The sequence below is a fragment of the Coccinella septempunctata genome, chromosome X, assembly GCF_907165205.1.
Source record: "Coccinella septempunctata chromosome X, icCocSept1.1, whole genome shotgun sequence".
Lineage (NCBI taxonomy): Eukaryota > Metazoa > Arthropoda > Insecta > Coleoptera > Coccinellidae > Coccinella > Coccinella septempunctata.
In genome coordinates, this window is record NC_058198.1 from 8,984,719 (window position 1) to 9,004,955 (window position 20,237).

The 20,237-nt window shown below is 35.0% G+C and overlaps 2 protein-coding genes across 2 annotated transcripts; both read left to right on the top strand.

Annotated features, from left to right (window-relative positions):
• The first annotated feature begins 228 nt into the window (after positions 1-228).
• LOC123321519 (guanine nucleotide exchange factor DBS-like) lies at positions 229-8,422 on the top strand. The gene is made up of 7 exons (XM_044909168.1): positions 229-570; positions 4,769-4,900; positions 5,480-5,662; positions 5,719-6,431; positions 6,501-6,678; positions 7,794-7,920; positions 8,175-8,422. Exons 2-7 carry the CDS (start codon positions 4,769-4,771, stop codon positions 8,261-8,263), a joined length of 1,422 nt encoding a protein of 473 aa, XP_044765103.1. The 5' UTR covers positions 229-570; the 3' UTR covers positions 8,264-8,422.
• Positions 8,423-10,285: 1,863 nt separating this feature from the next.
• LOC123321641 lies at positions 10,286-14,722 on the top strand. The gene is made up of 4 exons (XM_044909355.1): positions 10,286-11,142; positions 13,377-13,674; positions 13,866-14,149; positions 14,471-14,722. Exons 1-3 carry the CDS (start codon positions 10,319-10,321, stop codon positions 14,145-14,147), a joined length of 1,404 nt encoding a protein of 467 aa, XP_044765290.1. The 5' UTR covers positions 10,286-10,318; the 3' UTR covers positions 14,148-14,149; positions 14,471-14,722.
• Positions 14,723-20,237: the final 5,515 nt, after the last annotated feature.

Genomic DNA, 20,237 nt, shown 5'->3' on the forward strand with positions numbered 1-20,237 from the left:
ATATTCCCCATCCTGGTCAATTCTGATCAGTTAAAGGAATGTAGGGTTTTATTCATGAATTTTTTGAAAAGATCAACAAACTCCGTCTTTAGCCCATAAAGAGGTAGAGCCTTGTTGGTAATCAGCTCAGCATCAATCGATTTCGTTATCTACCCACTCTCCTCGAACAGTTATCGTGAAAACCAACGCGAAAAAGGAAAATTTCTCTTCTTGGGCGAGTGACCGGGTTCACGTAGTGAGTGAACGTCATGCCAAGGGGTCAGTCCATTGGATCGCATGGTCACTCTGGTCACGCTTGCAGACAATGGACCACATGGACCGGTTGTAGAGTTTTTCAACCAGCCGAGGAATTTACTCAATGCAAATCGAGTCGAATCCCGCAAAATAACCAGTTTTATGGGCTGCATCTCATTCCGATAAACCGTAAACCTTACTAATCTAAAAAAAATGCCAGAAGTGGATAACCAACGGACGGCAGTGATAGTGAACTTTGGAAAGGTTATTGTGTCGTGAATAAAAACAAATTAGTGCATGTGACTCAGTTATGGATAAGGGCATTCACCATACCATGTAGGTAGACCTTCCCTATCAACCCCAACAGGGTACTTCGTCTAGAAAAACTACCCGAAGTGGAGTTCGAATTTTCAAGCCCTCAAGGAGAAAAAACTTCGCAAGTTCATTGCTCTTCACCAATATACGCTTTTCGTATCTATTCAATCACGATAACTTTGTTGAATTGGGTCGTCAATCCTTTTTAATGTATTTAATTACATTAAGGAAATGAGACTGCAGTTCGAGAAGTTTCTTGAACGATAAAAAATTAAATCGCCTGGGATTTTCTGTCAATAAAAGCATTTCCACTGCTCATTATTGAAAGTAGATGAAGAAGTTTTGATTATGCTCAGATAGATTTTTTGGGGTTGAATCTTTTCACACGCTTTTTACCAAAGAATCCTTGATTGAGTTTGGATATGTGAAGTAGGAACGCCATGAAAAAAATATTGACTTTGAAAATTTATTGGCAAGGAATGTTCCATCATAATTCAAAATAAACATTGAATATGATGGAAAATTCAGCAGCAAGAAGTGAATTAAATTTTTGGCAATGAAATGAAATCAATATATAGGTATCGCATCTATATGTGCCTCGTAGATAACAACATTGAATACTTTTGATATACAGATTTTTGAGCTTATTTAATGTAAAAAAATTTTTTCATGCTTACACATACCGCAGCATTTGCTGAAAAGGAGCTACACTGGGGTGTGTAAGTTATCTCTGACCAAATTTCACAGATATTCTACAGGCAATTTGCAAAAAAATTCAACAACTTAAGCAAGAATAAACAGGTTTACCTGGGTTCTCGGTCACTGGGGAATCAAGGGAAATGAAAAGGCCAATATATTTGTCAGGAAAGGAGCACAAACTGCTTTCATTTTGTGGTCTGTGCTATAGGAAAATGTACCTACAAGAAAGAGTTTCAGGAGAAACAGAATTAAAGGGGTGCAGATTCTGTAGGGAAGAGTATGAAACTCCAGATCACCAGGTGATAGAAGACCTCGGTATGGCTGGCCAACGCAAAAATATTTTGGATAAAAAACCTACAGCAGGGAGGAAATAATCTCCTTGAAGCCATTCCAGGTACTGGAGATCTTCAGAACTCTGGAACTGGACGGCGAGCTGTAGAAGACAGCTCTGATATGAGGCACAATACATCTTCAGGTCGCAGTGCAACACAACCCCTTTAAAATCTAGAATGTAGTTAAAATTATTGTTGGATTTTTCTCTAGTGGCTTGACTCTAAACTTCAATACCTTCAGTCAGCTCTAGTCTCTAGATTACATCAATATTTCTATTGGGAAATGTTGTTGGTTGTACCCACTCACACAGGGTGTTCGTATTTAAAGATAACTTATTTCAGAACGTGTTTCTAGGGGAAAACTTCGATCTACGACCCAACGTGCGTCTCTGGGTAGCCAGAGACTCAAAATCTGTATTTTTGAGATCACCCAGGGAAGTTCTAGCAGAGATAAAAAATTAATTTGAACGCCAAATTGACAAATTCTTCCTACACCTTTTCTGGTAGATATTCTTGTCGAGAATGGTGCTTTGTAACGTTGCGGTAGAAATTAGTATTTTTGATTTTTGTTATCACCAAACGATTCGGCTTGTCTGGAAAAATATTGGAGGGGCAGTTCTACCCAAAGATCTGATCTTTGGTTCTACCCCTGTCAAAGACGGTATTCTGCTGATAATTTTGATGAACTCGATATATTTCGAAACGAGCCAAAATGATTAAAAATATACGTATAGCAAATTTTTTTATGATTCTCATTTTACTTATTATTCCAGTGTCGAATTGAATTGACGAATTCTTCACTTATTGAATGTTGACATCCCACACAAAAAGGGAAATCTTTACCACTTATTGTGTGACTTTATTATGCTATTTTTATAGGACAATTCAACACAAATTCTCATTCTTCTTATTTAACTTAAAACACAAGAAAAGTTCTTTCTTGTTATTAATTTCAATTGCCACAACATCCATGGTCGTTTTTCGCAATGAATTTTTTGACGAACGCCTTAGTGGAATGCCTGTCTTGAAATTGGGTCAAAGTTCATAGGAAATATCGACCCTTCCAGAAAAGGGATGGATAATCGTTCATTTTCCTCCACTCACTTCACGCCGTTCGTTGGCTGCATGCACGGGGTCTTTCAGAACCGAAATAAGAACGTTCGAAATGCATCCTGAAGATTTGGAGCTGTTGCGGAGTGGCGGGTTCTTTGAGAAATTCATACAATGTGCACAGACAGAGTGATCTTATCCAAATTCGAAAAACACGGGGGTGGCAGTGGCGGAATCATTTTCGGACCGTTTCATGAGGCTCTAAGGTGAGGGAGAACATTGTTGAATGTCTGGTCATTCTTGGGATTTCCCCCAGGGAATGAATCATGGCCCCTTCAGTCGCTAGATTCAATTTCGAAATGGTATCATAAGGATACCTAAATGTATCCAATATGCTTTTACTGAATCTGTTGAGGAGGAGCGATGAGTCGACTATATCTTCCAGTTTTTCAGGAAGACAATTGACGTTTTCTTGCACAGTTGAAATGGGTGTAAGATACATAACGAATCGATATTCCGTTGAACAATCCCATCACATGATTGTCGTTATTGTAGAATTTAGGCCGAATGCCAAAAAAAATGTAATGGGGAGATCCTCAAAGGATATACAGGGTGAGTCTTTGACTCGTACAAATATTTTAACAGTAGATTCTTGAGGTCAAAAGAAACACTTTTTTCCTCAACCATTTTTTCCAAATCGGCTCGGTTTAAAATATACAGGCTGCTGAAAAATCATTTAGAAAAATCTCACAAACGGTTTCATCGAACGAAATGAATTTTGGAATATAAGTTCTTAATTCATTTGATGAATCTTTCTCGAACACAAAATAGCACCCACGATTTCCAGTTTTCTCATTATGACCATTACGTACCATAAAAATAAAAAAAAATCCAAAGAACCCAACTCTTGAAATTAAGTTGGACGCTATCTGATGAATATTCGAACGTTTTGTGAAATGAAAGTATTCTCCTTATTTTCTCGTATAATGCGCCGTTTTCGAGTAATTTGATGTACAAAAATTAAAAATATCTGTGAAATTCGAAGAATTGGGTACTTTGGCGACTCTTCTAAATTAGCTTGTTATTCTGAAGGTAATTTTGTTTTTTCAGGGGTGGCACAGCTCATTATGAAAACTTAAAATGGCTATATCTTTTCATCAGGGCCGAATCAAAGTGTTTATTTGGCCTCAAGAATCTACTGTTTGAATATTTGTACGAGTAAAAGACCCACCCTGTATAGTCAAATTCAACTGAATTCTGACATATTTTGGATTCCATACATTAGGATTAACAAAAAATTGATGAATATTCAAATTTATATGTTGCCAGACAACTCTCTGAGACAATATGAAAAAAATGTGAAATGAGAATTGGAAGTAAATATCATCAAACTAGCCGATATATTTTAATCTGTTTTTTCTCGAAGGAAAATAAAAATAAAGTAAAATGAAATGTCCTATCCTCAAGGATAGGAAGAAGTAGAAAACTTGACCCAAAAATCATTTTCTGGCATTGATTTCAATGAAAAATGCTCAATTTTTATTGGAGAAAACCAATAAAAACTATATGTATGATAAATCTTTTCGATATAACTTCTTTTTGTTTCTTGTAAGTGAAGTGAAATTTACATGGATGAAAACAAGACGTGAAAATTCAGAATATCAAAGATTTCTCCATTAAATGGTTCAAATCTTTATTGATAGGAACATGTTTGTCGAGTGAAAATCTATTATCGGCGTCAATACCCAATCCCCAACAAATCATTTTCACACAATCATGAAATTAATGGACTAACTATGAATTTTCAAGGGAAAAACCGTTAAAAGTATTGAGAATATTGATGAAAATTTTGTTATTTTTTGTTTCGAGTAAGTAAAGTAAAACTCATGCCGATGAAACAGAATCAGTATATATAAGGGTTTTCCAGTTAAGATTTTCATTTTGATAGACTCATGTTTATTGAATAAAAATATATCATCGAAGCTTGCAGATAAACATTTTTTTGAAGTATCTTTTTTCGATAAACTAAAACTGAGTTCAAAAACTGGTCTTTAGCGAAGACAAAAATTGTGGCTAAAATAACGTAGTTGTTCTTTGATGATGTTTTGTTTTCCTTCATTTGATACCTATTTTTTCAGATGGATATGATCAATCCTTGTCTTGACGAACCTTTTTTAACATCTGATGATAAAACTAAGAGGTGCAGAGTGCTCACAGAGTTAATAGAGACAGAAAGAGTTTACGTAGCTGAGCTTCATACTATATTAACCGTAAGTTTTTGGGACAAAACACTTTTCTTTTCAATATTATCTGATAGAGATTTTCGAATATTATTGTTGGGAAATGAAGTATGGAAATATCAGGCTGACACTATTCTTTTCAGAGTTTCAAGGTAAAGACCTTTTTCGTATATGATCGGTTTCTGAGATATAAAGAAAAGACTATTTTTAATGGCGAAATTCAGGGGGCTATAACTCTGAAAGAGGGGACCTCCTAGCAAAAATCAAATCTCCTAATTTCTGTGACCAACCCTGCATTCATACCTACGAATTATGTCCTTTTTCATGGACTAATTTGTTCATATTTCTGGTGTCAATCTTTTTCTTATCCTTTATTCAGTTGTAGGTTCATCAATAAAAATTTGGAATACTCTGTCATGAAAAAAAAATTGAAACTCCCTTCAAATTTTGGATTCTCGCTTTGAAATATGCCCATTTCGAAAAATGAATAAAAAAATAGACTCTCCAACATCCAAACGCATTACTGTAACTACTATGAGATACAAAATCGATGTTATTTCACCATATTAATTATTGATGTTTCAAATGATACTCATTCCATTTTTCAAGGGTTATAGAGATGAATTTTTCGCTGAAGACATGCAAAATATTGTACCAACTAATTCAGCAGAGGTGATAGACGTGATATTTGGAAATATAGATGAGATCTTCAACTTCCATTCGAATTTCCTCAAGGATTTGGAGGAATGTATTGATAGCACAGGACGTGTCGCTTCATGCTTCATGCAGCAGGTAAATATTGAACTTGATCGAATGAAGAGTGTTACTTAGTTCGTATTAATTTCCAGAAAGACAATTTTTACCAATTATATAGCTACTACTGCCAGAATTTGTCGGCATCAGAACAAGTACGAGAGAGTCTTGTTGACTCCTTTATGTTTTTCGAAACATGCCAGAAAAAGCTGGGCCATAAACTACCTCTTGCAGCATATTTGCTGAAGCCTGTACAGAGGATAACCAAATACCACCTTTTGCTGAAAGAACTACTACAGTATCTAGACGATTCCAGAACAACCCAACAAGCTCTAGAATGCATGCTGGTTGTCCTTCAGAGAGTAAACGACAGTATGCAACAAGTGTCAATAACTGGATCAACATTAGATATTCCCCTACAAGGAAAGATGCTCCTTCAAGGTGAATTTTCGGTTTGGACTGAAAACAAGAAGGACATTCGTTTGAGGCTAAAACCATCAAGACGCCAAGTGTTCCTCTACCAAAGATCAATGATTTTCTGCAAACTAGTGCCTAAAACAAGTCATAACAAATCTTCCTATCAATTCAAATTTCATCTCAGGTTATCACAAATTGGACTTACGGAATCGGTGAAAGGTGACCCGAAGAAGTTCGAGGTATGGTTGAGAGGAAGGTCGGAGGTTTACACGTTGCAGGCTGTTGATGTTGAACAGAAACAAGCGTGGGTCAGTAAGATCAAGAGGGTGCTTCTGGATCAGTTGGAGGAGTTGAGAGGGGAGAAAATTAAAGAATATGCTCAAACACACAGGTAGGATACTCATTTTGTGCACTGACGATTGAACAAAATGGAAAACTACTTCTCAATTTACTTTTCCAGAAGTCTGAGACAAACCACTTCGTGGGAAACTACAACCAGTATAGACCACTACACCAGTTCAAACAGAGCGTTAAGTTGTGACTCAGAAATCAGGACTTATCGTTATGAAGATGCTGCAGAATTCTCAGACTGCAGTAATAGTGAAGATGAGGATCATCACTGCCATACATTCATTCCTGTGAGTATCAGTTCATGTTTGAGAAAAATTAGTTGAAAATTCATGGTTCTATTGCATCTAGTCCATCAATAACTACTTGGCATGCTTTCCATCAAGTTATCAAGGAAAACCTGTGGGCATCAAGGGATCTTGTTAGTATTCACAAGCATGCTCGATTGAATTTAGGTCAGGGGATCTTGTAGGTCATAGTAAATGTGGGTTATCCCGCATTTTTCTTGCACTCATTACCTGGTGGGATCTGTGTGGCAGTGTATTAACACCCAGAAAAACAAAATTTGTGCTCTGCCATCCTTGAGCATCCCAAGGGCTTTATTATTAGCATCGTCATTGGATAAAACTTGTCTTTGCCTAAGGAAAATTCGATTTTTAATTGCGTAGAACCGTTTAATATTATTGAAAACGAAATACAGACTGCAGAGAAGATAATTGTAATGTGCAGAAACCTTCACCAAGAACCACAAGATTTTTGTATAATGGTTATAAATTTTTGTGAATGAAAAATATCAAGATGATACATAAAATACGCATCTTCGCAAAACATCACACAGAGTGTTTGAAAATGCGTGTTTCCCACTCTTTTAAGTCGTTTTTTTGCAAACATTTGGGCTTAGAGCGTTAGTCCAAGAGAACCTCGTTTAGAACAACGAGAGATTTCAGAAGTTTTAAGTTTTCTGCTGCAAATTTGCATGTTACGGGAAAATAGGGCAATTTTGAGGGGTGACAACCCCTTAAAACACCTCTGAAACGGTTAAACGGAGGATTTGGCCGATGACATTATTTTTTTGTTTAGAATAATTTAAGACTTTTACCATATCTATTATATTTGCTGTGAAATCTTTTTTCTTTTCAATTTTATCAATGAAAAGTTCCTATTTTTGACACCTGATACTACAGGAAGGGTGAATAATTGATTAACTGTTTCTTGTCGTATCTTCAGTGAAAATATAAGAGAACTTCATTCATGATTGTTGTTTTTGATTGTATGAGTTTATAGGCTATGCCTAAACTGTTAACTGTAATATAATAATAATAATAATCATGCCCATTATGCAACTGGAAACATTCCAAGATTACCGTGAAAAAAACATTGAACGAATCATTCTAATTTTTTTCAGGGCAGAAAATATGTAGCACTCGCAGATTATTTTGCGGTGGGAGGCAGCGAAGTAAATATGAAAGAGGGTGATATTGTTGAGCTCTTAAAAATTGGCTGTGCTGGATGGTGGTATGTCAGATTGTGTGGTAAGTTTCATAGCAATCTTATTAAGCGATTAAAACAATAACAACGCCTTCATTATTGAAATTCATTGCAAATTACAACCGTTTTTTGAAACATCAGCAAATAATCAGTTTTGGTTGGCTTTAATTTCCAATGGTGCCAATAGAAGGCTTATTCTTCTCAACTAGAATTTGATCTTTCTTCATTAATTTCTGAAAAAGCTGACCTTATGTCTACTCAATTCATTTTTGGAATTAAATCAGTGAATTTTTTGCAGGATCCTCAGCAGAAGGTTGGGCTCCAGCAGCATATCTGGAGAACATTTACCGTAGGTCTTCTGGAAGTAGCAGCAGAAGCCAAGATTAATATTGGAAGCCAATATAAAGTATTAATAACCTTCAGCAATAATATTCTACACACAAGTTCATCTTCTCAGCCGAGGACTTGAGAATGTTCTTTTTCTAGTTGAAATTCTGATGTTGTTTTAGCATAGACTTTTTTTACACTAATAAATAACGATAATGCAAGAAAGAAACTTATTTTAACTCCCCTATCCGATGGAATTCCTCACACAAATGAAGCTAGTGAAAAATGATTTTATTTCCCTCCTCCAGTAAGGAGTAAGGAGGTGTAGGGTGTAGCATATTCTTGGTGATATCCAGGTACTTCGCAGATATTGCAGTGGTTAAGTTCCTAAGGAACTTTTTGAAGTGTTCCAGTCTCGGGAAATTTCTCCAGAGTGTTCTCTTTCGATTTTTCCTTCTCCTGAAACTATTTCTGTAGGTATATTCACCTATACCACAGAAGATTCTGGGAAAATGAATGGAGTTTGTACTTCTTTCCTTGCATATATGTATTGACCTATTCATTTCCTTTGATTCCCGAGTGACCGGTAACATGTCCAATACCTTCCCTGGATAGTCTTAGAATGGCTTCATTGGCTTATATCTATTTATCATAAGATGAAGATGTTTGAGATCAGTAATGACTCTGATGCCTTAGTTTGGGGACCCTCTCATAGCTCAGGTGATACAAACACTTGCCTTGGCATGCCAGACTATTGTCCCATAAGTGCTTACTGGTATCACAATCCATGACGTACATCCATCGCAGTATTTTTGGGTTACACCCCAGTTCAAGAGTCTTACCAGTGATCCTGCAAGCCATCAAGGTCTTTGTTTCATTGCTAACAGAAACCTCAATATGCTTGCTCCACAAAAGCTTGGATTATTCCCAGATATTCGACTTCAAACTTCCACTTTATTATGTCTCTATGTAGAGAGAGGGATCTCATAGCTAGGAGTTTCCCATTTCCGCGTAAATGGGTTAACTGTGGTCTTGGTTGGATTAATGTTTAGCCCCACTGACCGATACAATTGCTCGAGAATACTGAGACCCTGTTGCATTAAACAGCATGAGGTGCTCTCGAATTTTCCTCTAAGTATTCCAAGCTGAACTCCATAAGCCTGTGGAGTTACTCAACCACTACAGAGCTTCAAGAAGGGGATCTGTAGCAGAGATGGTTTGGTTGTCCACCTGTGTCTCAGCTTTTTTGTCTTCAACATCTCATACTTTCATTTGATAACGGTATATTCACACCTCGCCTTTTGAGTGACTTCTTGACCAGCACATGTGTTGTCAAAGGTACCAGATATGCCTAAGAAGGCACACATTGTGAATTCCTTGTTACATCAGGGTACACTCTGGATGACTTTAGTCAGCTGATATAGAGCAGTCTCTGTTTTGATGGGCCCGCCCTGTAAGCATGCTGACATTTATGAAGTGGTCTATTATCCAGATTATCCGTAGTTTTCCACTACCTTCTTCGATGTTTTCAGTGAGAATGCTAAATTTTGCTGATTTTGAAGCCGTTGGAAATGAGGAGGGTCATTGGAGGTGTTTTTAAACTAACACTATGCACTATGCAACCTGTAACAGTATGTCTAAGCAAAATGCGTGGATGATTTCCTAATTTCCTGGAAATGCCTGTGGAAATCTCTTGAATCTCGAAATTTCCACGACCCATTCCTTCCAGAAAGAGTGTGTAGGACTATTAAATTTTTTAATTCGAGGAAACGAAACTTAAAACGCTGGAATATTCATGATGAATCAGTAACTCATTTAATATGTAAAAACGAATAAATAATGGAAGAAAATGGTACGTTTGAAGTGCATGTAAATTTTCCGTACTACAGTTTTTAGACATTCCCTGGGGGTTGCATGACAATGGAAAATGACCTTTTTCATAATTCATTCCCGAACAGCACAACATCCAGTATCTTTTGTTGACCTAAAACCGATAAATATCGATGGCCAATCCGCCCCAGACGCCTGCGCCATCGGGAAGCCTGCGTGTCCAGGAGGATTTCCCATTTTCCATCGAAGTGATGTAGTGTATACGTGCCTTATTTTATTCTAAAAATGAGCCATCGAAACAGATGCAAAGCCAGAATTGTACCGCAACAGAACAAGAAAATTTGTGGAATAATCTGTTTTTGCCAGTTGGTCCTTGTATTGAGTTGCGTGTCCCTGATATATTTAACAGTTGTTATTTACATTCCGTCCTACAGGGCTTTCCATTCTGGATTTGAACTGCGACCAGTTATGTGCCAAACTATCAACACCAGCATGATAAATAACTGCAGTTGGGCTTCTTGTGGCGAATGGTGTCTGACGAAAGCCTCGGGTTTTTGCCCTCAAATCCACGCCACAGTACGCCAAAACGGCACCAATGTCCAGTTCAAAAACTGCACGTCCTTTCACAAATCCTCCTGCCCACCGGTGGACAGCAATGCAATAAGCAAATTCAACTGCAACAACGGGACAGAGTGTGCATCGTTGAAGGGTGTGTTCAACTGCTCTTTGGGGCATTGCCGAAACATGTCCGAAATTTACAACTGCCATTATAAAGCCGATGGATTTACGCTTGATAGCGACAAGGATAACGTGAAACTGAACGGTTTTTTCGAATGCAAAGGGTCGCGTTGCACCAAGATCAAGAGGGCCTTCAGCTGCGACAGGATCTGCCTGGAAAGGATATTGTCCACTGATCATAATGTATTTTTGAACGTTGATGATAGCGTGTTCTTCGCGAATTGTTCGTCTGCTGTTGCATTCAACGCTGCCAGAGGAAACGCAGAGGGATATGTGGTCAATGCAACGCATTTTTGGAATGCCAAACCAGAACATCTCCTTATGGCCTCTTGTTACTCGGTTTCTTACGATCCAATCAACAATCTCTTGAAGTAGGTACACAGTTATTGTTTTCTGCTGCTAAATAGCCATTTCGAACAGCTCATGAGTGTATGTGTAGAATGAAGAGTGGGTGAGTTAAAAGTAATGCAAATAATTCATAACTCCACTTTTTAGTAGAAAAATGCTCGAACAGGTCAATTTCATTTTAAATCACGAAACTTTTGATTAGCACTTCATCGTGCACTCTCTACGAGGGGATGGAAAGGGATAGACTGTTTGTTGCAGAGAATGTTTTGGTCATTGCTAAGATTTTGTCATCTGCCATACGGTTCCAAAAGGATTGAATGAAAAAAATTGAATATGCTGAACTCAGAATAGAAAGGCCTTTCAAATGAGGTATCACTTACTCATATTCTCTATTCAAAATATAGGGGTTGTAACACCAAGGGTTGAAACAATACTGTTTTGAATTTGATCTCAGAAGCTGTCATCCTGGAATCAAAAATCGATGTGTCCGAGCGTTTTTATACAGGGAGAGTGTTTGATTCATACAAATATTTTAGTAGTAGATTCTTGAAGTCAAAAGAAACACTTTTTTCCCTTACCATTTTTTCCGAATCAGCTCGGTTTAAAATATACAGGTTGTTGTAAAACCATGAAAAAGTATACTTTTTAATTCTCACAAACGGTTTTATCGAATGAAATGATTTTCCGTTTTCATTTATTTGAAGAATCTTTTTCAAACACAAGATATCACCCACGTCTTCTAGTTTTCTCATTATGACCATAACGTACGTTAAAAATACCAAAAATTCAAAGAATTTGAAACTAAGTTGGACGCTATCTAATGAATATTTGAACGTTTTTTGAAATAAAAGTAAACTTAATATTTTCTAGTATAATGCGCAGTTTAAGAATAATTTTATGTTCAAAAATTTAAAAGTAGGTATCTGTGAAATTTGAAAAATTGGGTACTTTGGCTAAATACATCTCTAATATAAAAGGTATGTGGATATTCCTTTTTATCAGGGCCGAATCGGAAAAAATAGTGTAGAAAAAAGTGTTTCTTCTGACCTCAAGAATCTACTGATGTTAAAATGCACGAGTCAAAGACTCGCCCTGTATAATTCGGTTATGCCGACCTCCAGCGCCGCTATTTCGTTTTCTATGGCTCACTCTGTACATATTCTTTTGAAGAAAAGCATAACAATTTTTAACATCAAACGATAATAATAAGTATAGTATGTGTATCAAATAAAGTTTTATCATAGGTAAGCTTAAAGTGCGTGACCTATTCTTATACGATTTAAAAGACATCATATTTTCCTGAGAAGATCAAAACCAGGAACACTTTTCGAAGGATCAGTAACTAATTCATTCAGACTGTAAAATTTCCTTGTCCCTTTTATTCAAATAAAGTGAGGACTTGGACCATAAAGGTTTATACGAGTGTATTGTCTTTCTGGAATAAAGCACATAATTGGGAATGAGTCGGGAAAGGAGTGAAATTTATTCGAAGAATTCATAACTTTAGTCTGTCTGCGAATAAGGGACGGTGCAATGTTTGAAAGAACTGTTAACCATTGTGTAGGTGAAGTCAAATAATTTCAGTTACAATTATCATGGATAGATTTGGCTGTCCATCAATTTTTTGCTCATGAGCACTATTAATCCAAACGGGCCAAAAACACCCAATCAATGATTAAATAATAATCATTAAGGCTACCAACAGAAAAAATCGAGGAAGTTTCCAGCTCTCTTAGAGGGTGTATGAGAAACTCCCCAATTATACATAAAAAGTTGGGTAATTGAAAATAAAATTTGACCTGTACGAGCATTTTCCTACAAAATCGTAAATAGCAAAGATAAATTTTTTGCGTTACTTTTTACTCACTCTGTATTTATTCCTCTTGTAAGAACTAAATGTCTGTTTAAGCAATTGATTCGAGGTGTGAAAGAGTAACTCATTTTGCTTGTTATTTATCTTGAATGCCTCATTGATGATCACTATGTTAATATTTTGGATTTAAAATTAGTTTCAAACATATTCCAAGCCCAATAAATTTGCCAGCGTCCTTTCGATTATGTTCAGGATTAAATTAGCACGTGTGAAACTTAATTTTTGATCACCTATGTGTCTTTCATTGCCATTTTATTTTTAATCTGTTGAAGTCAAGGACGGCAATCCGTACTTTATGGAATTAATGAAAAGCGAAATTTATGATTTTTGTGTTTTTGCCTTCTTCGCTTCATCCTGTCATAATTTCGGTTTTTTTTCTCACAGTGGTACCGACTGCATCAACGGGTCCATATACAGCTTGGATGATGTTCCAAAACCCTCAATGTCCTTCAAACAATATTGGAATTTAACTGGGAAATGGAAGGAAATTATCGATCCTAAGGAACAGAAATTCCTACCAATGCAATCAGTTTTGACAATATACAATCATTCCAGACTCTATATCAATCTTGAAGGATGCGTGAATACATTAAAGGGAGAATGCATACAATTTTTACATTCCCATGGAAGAGATGGAAAGAACGAAACTGCACAATCAAAATATCCCTGTTTTTATAACAAGGTGAGAACCATTCAACCTTTTCCTAGGAATTAAGTATGTTTGATAAGAACAGAAATACAGTAAGGATAAGGATATAGATTAAAAAAAATTGTGACTATTGGTCAGAAGCAATTTTTTGAAAAAATGTTCCCTAACAAATAATCGTATTAATAGTACGTAAAGGGCTGCTGATGCATATTTATTTTTTGCAGCACAATAATTTCATGGTGATAGCAAGGTATAATCTGGAGAAAACTAGGAAAGAACTGATTATTGCTCTGAGTGTTCCATCTGTTTTCTTCGTCGTTTCCTTCATTACCCTCTGTATTATAATGCAATCTGTAAGAGTTGATGACGACACAAGGATGCGCTGTAAATATTGCTGTACACAAGATTCGGATCTTACAGAAATGATGGTCGACAGCAATAAATATGAATTGTCATCTCCAGAATCCGAAGGACCATTGAAACGATACGATAAGGTTCAGAATTGAAGGTAATGTGACGTATATAGAAGTATCTACTATTATACAGGGTGTCCTAGGAACACAACAGAAACTATCGAGAACTTGAAAAAAATATCATTGCTCATTTTTTTTTACGAAATAATCTGCCATACCACGTTTACTCCCTTGATATTTCTTTGTTATTATCAAATCTGGTTCAATTTTCGTAATAAGAATTCAAACTTTCTATTCACTAGAGAATATATATGCAATTTGAAGACGAATATGAATTGGTTGCTTTGTTTTTGTTCCCCTCAAAATAAGCAGTTTCTTATTGAGCACTTCAAAAAACTGACCATCTTCAATTTCAGGTGCTAATGAATGATATGCTTGATATGCTTCGTGACCGTACACTCATTCCATCAGTTCATAATTGGATTCCTACTAACGTTGACTTTGCTCTACAGTGTGTCACATTGAAAAGGAGAAACAGGTAATCTCAGGCAGAAAAAATATAATTTTGAAAAATCGCTTGCAGTGGTGTATTGTGTAAATGAAATATGTGATCATATTATCATTTCTCCCTTTGCATGACAACCACAAACCCTTGAAAATATTGGAATAAAAATCGAAAAAGGAATTTTCGATAAAAAAGAAGCAATCCTATTTTAAATCTTTTTATTTGTTTCAAATCAACCAAATTCGAAAATGGGGTCATTCTGATTCATCAGAAATATAAAATAACCCTCTCTTCAGCAGATAGCAGAAACTACCATGAATACCTACTTCAATACTTCAAATTGAGATCTACCAACTTCCATTGTATTATAAAATAACGTGAAAACCTTAGCCAAACATTTCAGCAATATTCATCAATAATTGAATTATTGTTTTTGGTATTTGTAAAAATGTGAAATATAATTCAATTCACAATGTAGAATCAGAATAATAAAATCATATTTCATGGAACCACATACGACTGAATTTGACTATTAGTTGGATCGAAATTGAGTTTTTTATCTTTAGCTCCATAAGAAAACATTTGGAAAAGAAAAAAAAGATAATTATAAATAATTTGTTTTCGTAAATGAAAATTTCTTATGATATATAGCTCTACCCTTTTTTTTTTCAAATTTGAAGGGGTGGGGTTTCTAATGAAAGGGGGAGAAATGATATTTTGTCCTCTTCGAGAATTAAATTTTTTTCAACCGAAACATTTTTCATTGTCACCCAAGGATATGTTATAATTGTATTGTGTACATATATGTATTATATAACAACAAAAATGTATTTTTTGTTGAGTAGAAAACGTAGAACGTGTAAATGTATTTTTTCGATGTTATACACATTATATACCCTAACCAAAAGCGTAACAATACTTCGAAAAAGGTGAGACTGACCAATGGTCCAATGTACCTTCTTATGTTATTGTTTCGGAAGAACTCAAGTGCCCTAAAATTTCCATTTTGACCAAAATTCGTTACGCTTATGGTACCATTGACTGTTACCGAACCAAATCAGCTGAGTGTGTCTTAAATATCTGATTCTAAAAAAAAAACTAATTACGAGCTTTTTGTAATCGACTGTATTTTGTAGTTCCCTGGCAAGTCCAAAAATTGTGCTGTAGATTTTTTTGAGAATATTTACTGAAGTTTTTCGAGCAGTTCATGTTGTTCATTTGACTGTTTTTACCATAGTTGTACCTAGTTGACTTTAATTGAAGATGTTATTTCGTTACATGGTATAAGTTTTTATGGAATTTCGAATGTATATTTTTATAATTGTTACTCCAGTGTGAAAAATAAATGTACCTATGTTAGTGCAAACTTGTCGTATTAAACTATTTAACCCAGTTTCTCACTTGACACCTGTTTTGAATAGGAAATAAAAGTATTAGTCACGACTTAATCATCCTCTAGTTTCCTTTTCTAGAACAACTGTTAAAATATTTTCAACATTGACCAATCGTGAGGTTGCCTGAATGGACTGCGATAATGGTTATCCATTCTTTATTGGGTATTGAAAGTGGATTGTGAAGTCCCGTAGAACTGGAATATTCTACTTCCGAATAAAATTGATTTACAGAGGGGCTTTGAAAAATCATACAAGTTTTACAACTATTTTTCGAATATCACAGTTTTCACAAAAGATTCCACGAATTTGGCATATTTTCTACTTTATTATGATTTATTCTTATCCTTTTCTCTTTTATTTTGAATTATCATCATTTTCACGAATGGATTAATTTTTTTTTTTAAATCTGAAACAAACCCTGCTTGAAACTTGTGATGTTAAGAGCTGAAAATGAAGGGTTTTTAACCCGACTCTAGGCAGTGGCTGTTCCAGAAGGGATTTTGGGAGGGAAGGGATGGGAGGGAACTTCATATTAAAAACTCTGTAAGGTGTTTGTGGATATAATGATATAAAATAGGTATATCTTTATAATTGTTATATAATCAATATGTTTGAAAGAAAACTACTTTCCAACTTCTTATTCAAGTTACCAAAGGGGGGCCTTGCCCCCCTCACCCCCTCACTGTAACCCCCTTGACTTTATAGGTTAATAAGTTTTTTGAAATTTCAATCTAATATTCATATAGAATGTATAGTAGGAAATGTATACTTTCCTTGTAAGGAAAAACAGAAATCGAATAGTAATCATCTTTTGTAATGAAAACTCAAAAAAATCATTTTATCAACACTTCAAATTTAAAAAGTGTGTCAGTAATAATCGTCTTCTAAATATTCAACTATGAGAACAAAATAATCTACTCCGAATAAGACCACAAGTTCAAAACTGAATTACATGATTTTCACTAACATATATGAGTTATTTAACCACTATACACGTGTTTCACATCTTCAGGTGAAGATGAACTTTTAATTTTACCAACCTGATGATTCTACTACGATAACGAAACACATGTAGTGGTTAAATAACACATGTTAGTGATGAAAATCAGGTAATTCAGTTTTTACTTTGATCATGGATTTCCATCAATGGCCACATCAATTCAATCAATGAATTTTCGCAAAAGAAATTGTTATGGCAATTACAGATTCAGGAACTGAACATGTGCTTACAATTTGGTTCGAATGTATATCCTCCTCAACATCAACACTGCAAATTTGAGAGGTGTTGGTTTCCTGAATATACAACTTTAAAAATAAAATGACCTACTTCGAATAAGGCAAAACATGAGATGAAAAAAATTGTTTTCAATGCAAATAAGGGTAAATTGAATAATGAATATTTCTGTTAATTATTTATTGAGAGGAACGAGATACCATGAAGCAAATACACTACTGATTCCACTATTTATGTGAAAAACTAATAAGTGTCTTTAAATTTATTGAGTTTTGAACCATAATGTGGTTCAATACTCAATGAATATTTGCAGAAGTCAGTGAAAAATTAAAAATGGCAAATACAACTTTCAGATTTGAACTAGTGTTTATATATTCATTGAAAGAGTCATATATTCTGACAACAGGGATGTTCCTTCCATGGTTGGTATCGAAATCAACTCCACCACTAGTATTTTTAACAATATTGTTCGAATTCCACATAATGTTAAGAATATTTTCAAATTTTCGCCTTATAATCTCAAGTATTCCAGGAGTTAATCTTCTACACCCACATCCAAAGGATGAAAAATATCGTTGAGATCTCGATTAACAAAATAAACAAACGTCATACCTCAATTCGAAAAAGATTATTTTATTATTATTAATTATTTTATTAATTGTTTTAATGTATTTACAAGTGAACCATTCCAATGGAATGTTGTCCCAGTCGAGGGTTACTGTAAATGTAATATATTTGCTCATTTAAACATTTTTGTAAGACTAATACTGAATAAAACATATAAACAATCACCCTGTAGATATATACGAGCACCACATCATGAATTCGATATTTCAAAAAATGCATCCAAGAAAATTTTCAATATTCATAAACTGCCTTCACATCCTTTCGACACAATTCGAAAAATTCGATGTTTGAATTGTTGTTGCGAATATCTTCTCTCAAACGAGGGGGTTAGTGAACCCATAATTCAACAACTTGTTTGGTGCGGATAAATTTAACACGGGTCCAGTAATTCCATGGTATCTCGCGAAACACTCTTTTTAAATTTCATAATTCGAAAGATTGCAGTAAAAAATTGGCTCATGGAAAAATAACAAGCACTTCCTGAGTAGAAAAAGGTATCGTCAATTGATTTTTTCATTGAAATTTTCTGTTTTATATTTAATGGGGTAATTTCTTTGAGTAGATAGACACTAGAAAAATATTATTGCTTTTCCCACTCAATTTAGAGAGTTTGCTATCGTAAATACTGAACTATATCGTTATTCATAATCTGCCATATCTGGTTAGTTCATCGAATTAATTCCTATGTATATAGAAAATATTCGTTATGAACTTGATGAACTCATCCAGGTTAAAATCAGTTCAATGATTTTTTTTACTATAATAACGTTTGAAATTAGTGATTTAAACCCACACCACCCAAACCACCCTTCCAAAACCCGAAGCATACCGCAATTTGTCACGTTTTTATTAAAATTTATTACACCAGGTCCCAACTTTATTACTCTTGCCAATTCAGAGTTAAGCCCTTTTGGTTTATAGGTTCTATTTACAACACACACTTGTAACTTTTGAAGTAATTGTGAAAGGGAAATGAGATTTGGACTAAAAGTTGCCACAAATTTATTACTACTGACTCATCAAGGAGAACCCACCCTCGCTCAAGGGCGGTTCCAGTGGGGGGGACCATGGGGGCCATGCCCCCTTTTCCTTTGAGAAAGAAATATTTTTTCGAATATCGAAAAAATATTTATATATAAAATTACGCCCCCCTAAAATCACTCCTGGAATCGCCACTTACCTCGATATCAAATATTCCAAGTGTATTCCGAGAGCTACTATTATCATAGTGTAATATTTGTGATAACCACCCATTCAGTGGAAAAAAAATGGAAAAATTTGATCAGAATATCCTTCGTTGTGGTGTAATCGAAAATATAACTTTTTCGAAGTTAAATATTTTATTATACCATACCGCCTACTGCTGATGAAGGGTCACCCACCCCATATTGTGTAATATTTGTGATGACCAACCATTCGGTTGATGATTAATGAGAAATTCCAACCATAACATCATTCGTTTTGGTCAGACACAACCTCTGGTTTTGGTGTTTTCGAAAAACTACGCCTGATACTGATATATTATGTGATATTTGTGATGACAGTCGGTTCGGTTGAAGAAAAATTCACATTTTTCTTTGGCTTAATGGTTGGTCGTAACGAATATTTTATAATACAGGGTGTTGTGGTCATTCAGCATCAGGTGGTCTCGTGTAATAAAATATTTAACCATGATAATAGTAACTCTTGGAATACACGACCTACGAAAAGTTGTTATCCAGGGTAAAACGCCCTTACAAAGTTCAAAATTGGGATTTGAACTGATGAGCCAGTTGTAATAAATTCTAGACTAAATCCCTTTTCGATATCACAATTATTTCAAAAGTTACAAGTTGTTGGCGTAGATATCTTTAGATTAGAACCTACAGCGAACAGGCATTACATGAGAACTGTAATAAAATTTAGACCCGGTGTAATAAATTGTAATAAAAATGTAACAGATTATAGTATGCTTCTGATATTGGCAGGGTGTTTTGACTGGTGTAGACTAGACACTATAATACCGAATAATACAAAAATGATGGAATATTATATAAGAGAAGAATAATTACAAAAGTATTGCTGAAATTATACATTATTCAGGTGTCCCAGAATTGAGCAATAAGCCTTGAATATCAAGCGCTTTTCAACGTTTTGAATTGAACAAAAAAGAGTAATTATTTTTCAAAATGACGATATCTGCTAATTCTATTCATCGTTTATTATTCCATGGCATGGCATCATATTATTCATGGGATATACCAACAGATATGAAGCGACACATGGGCATGAGCGATTTTTTGAGAAAACTCAAATTTTCATCAGTAAATATTTAATTCTGTGAGAGTAGAATGAATAACAAAGTTATTGGCTCAAATTATTTGAACTAATAAATTCACTATCTGGAGAAAGCGGTGCTTATTTCAACACAATCAAATATTCGG

Bases quoted from the DNA above. Each gene is read 5' to 3' on its own strand.
- LOC123321519 (XM_044909168.1), top strand. From the start codon at position 4,769: ATGGATATGATCAATCCTTGTCTTGACGAACCTTTTTTAACATCTGAT. The intron at 5,663-5,718 runs GTAAATATTGAA...ATTAATTTCCAG, and splicing joins CTTCATGCTTCATGCAGCAG to AAAGACAATTTTTACCAATT. The intron at 6,432-6,500 runs GTAGGATACTCA...TTACTTTTCCAG, and splicing joins GAATATGCTCAAACACACAG to AAGTCTGAGACAAACCACTT.
- LOC123321641 (XM_044909355.1), top strand. From the start codon at position 10,319: ATGAGCCATCGAAACAGATGCAAAGCCAGAATTGTACCGCAACAGAAC. The intron at 11,143-13,376 runs GTAGGTACACAG...TTTTTCTCACAG, and splicing joins CCAATCAACAATCTCTTGAA to TGGTACCGACTGCATCAACG. The intron at 13,675-13,865 runs GTGAGAACCATT...TATTTTTTGCAG, and splicing joins ATCCCTGTTTTTATAACAAG to CACAATAATTTCATGGTGAT.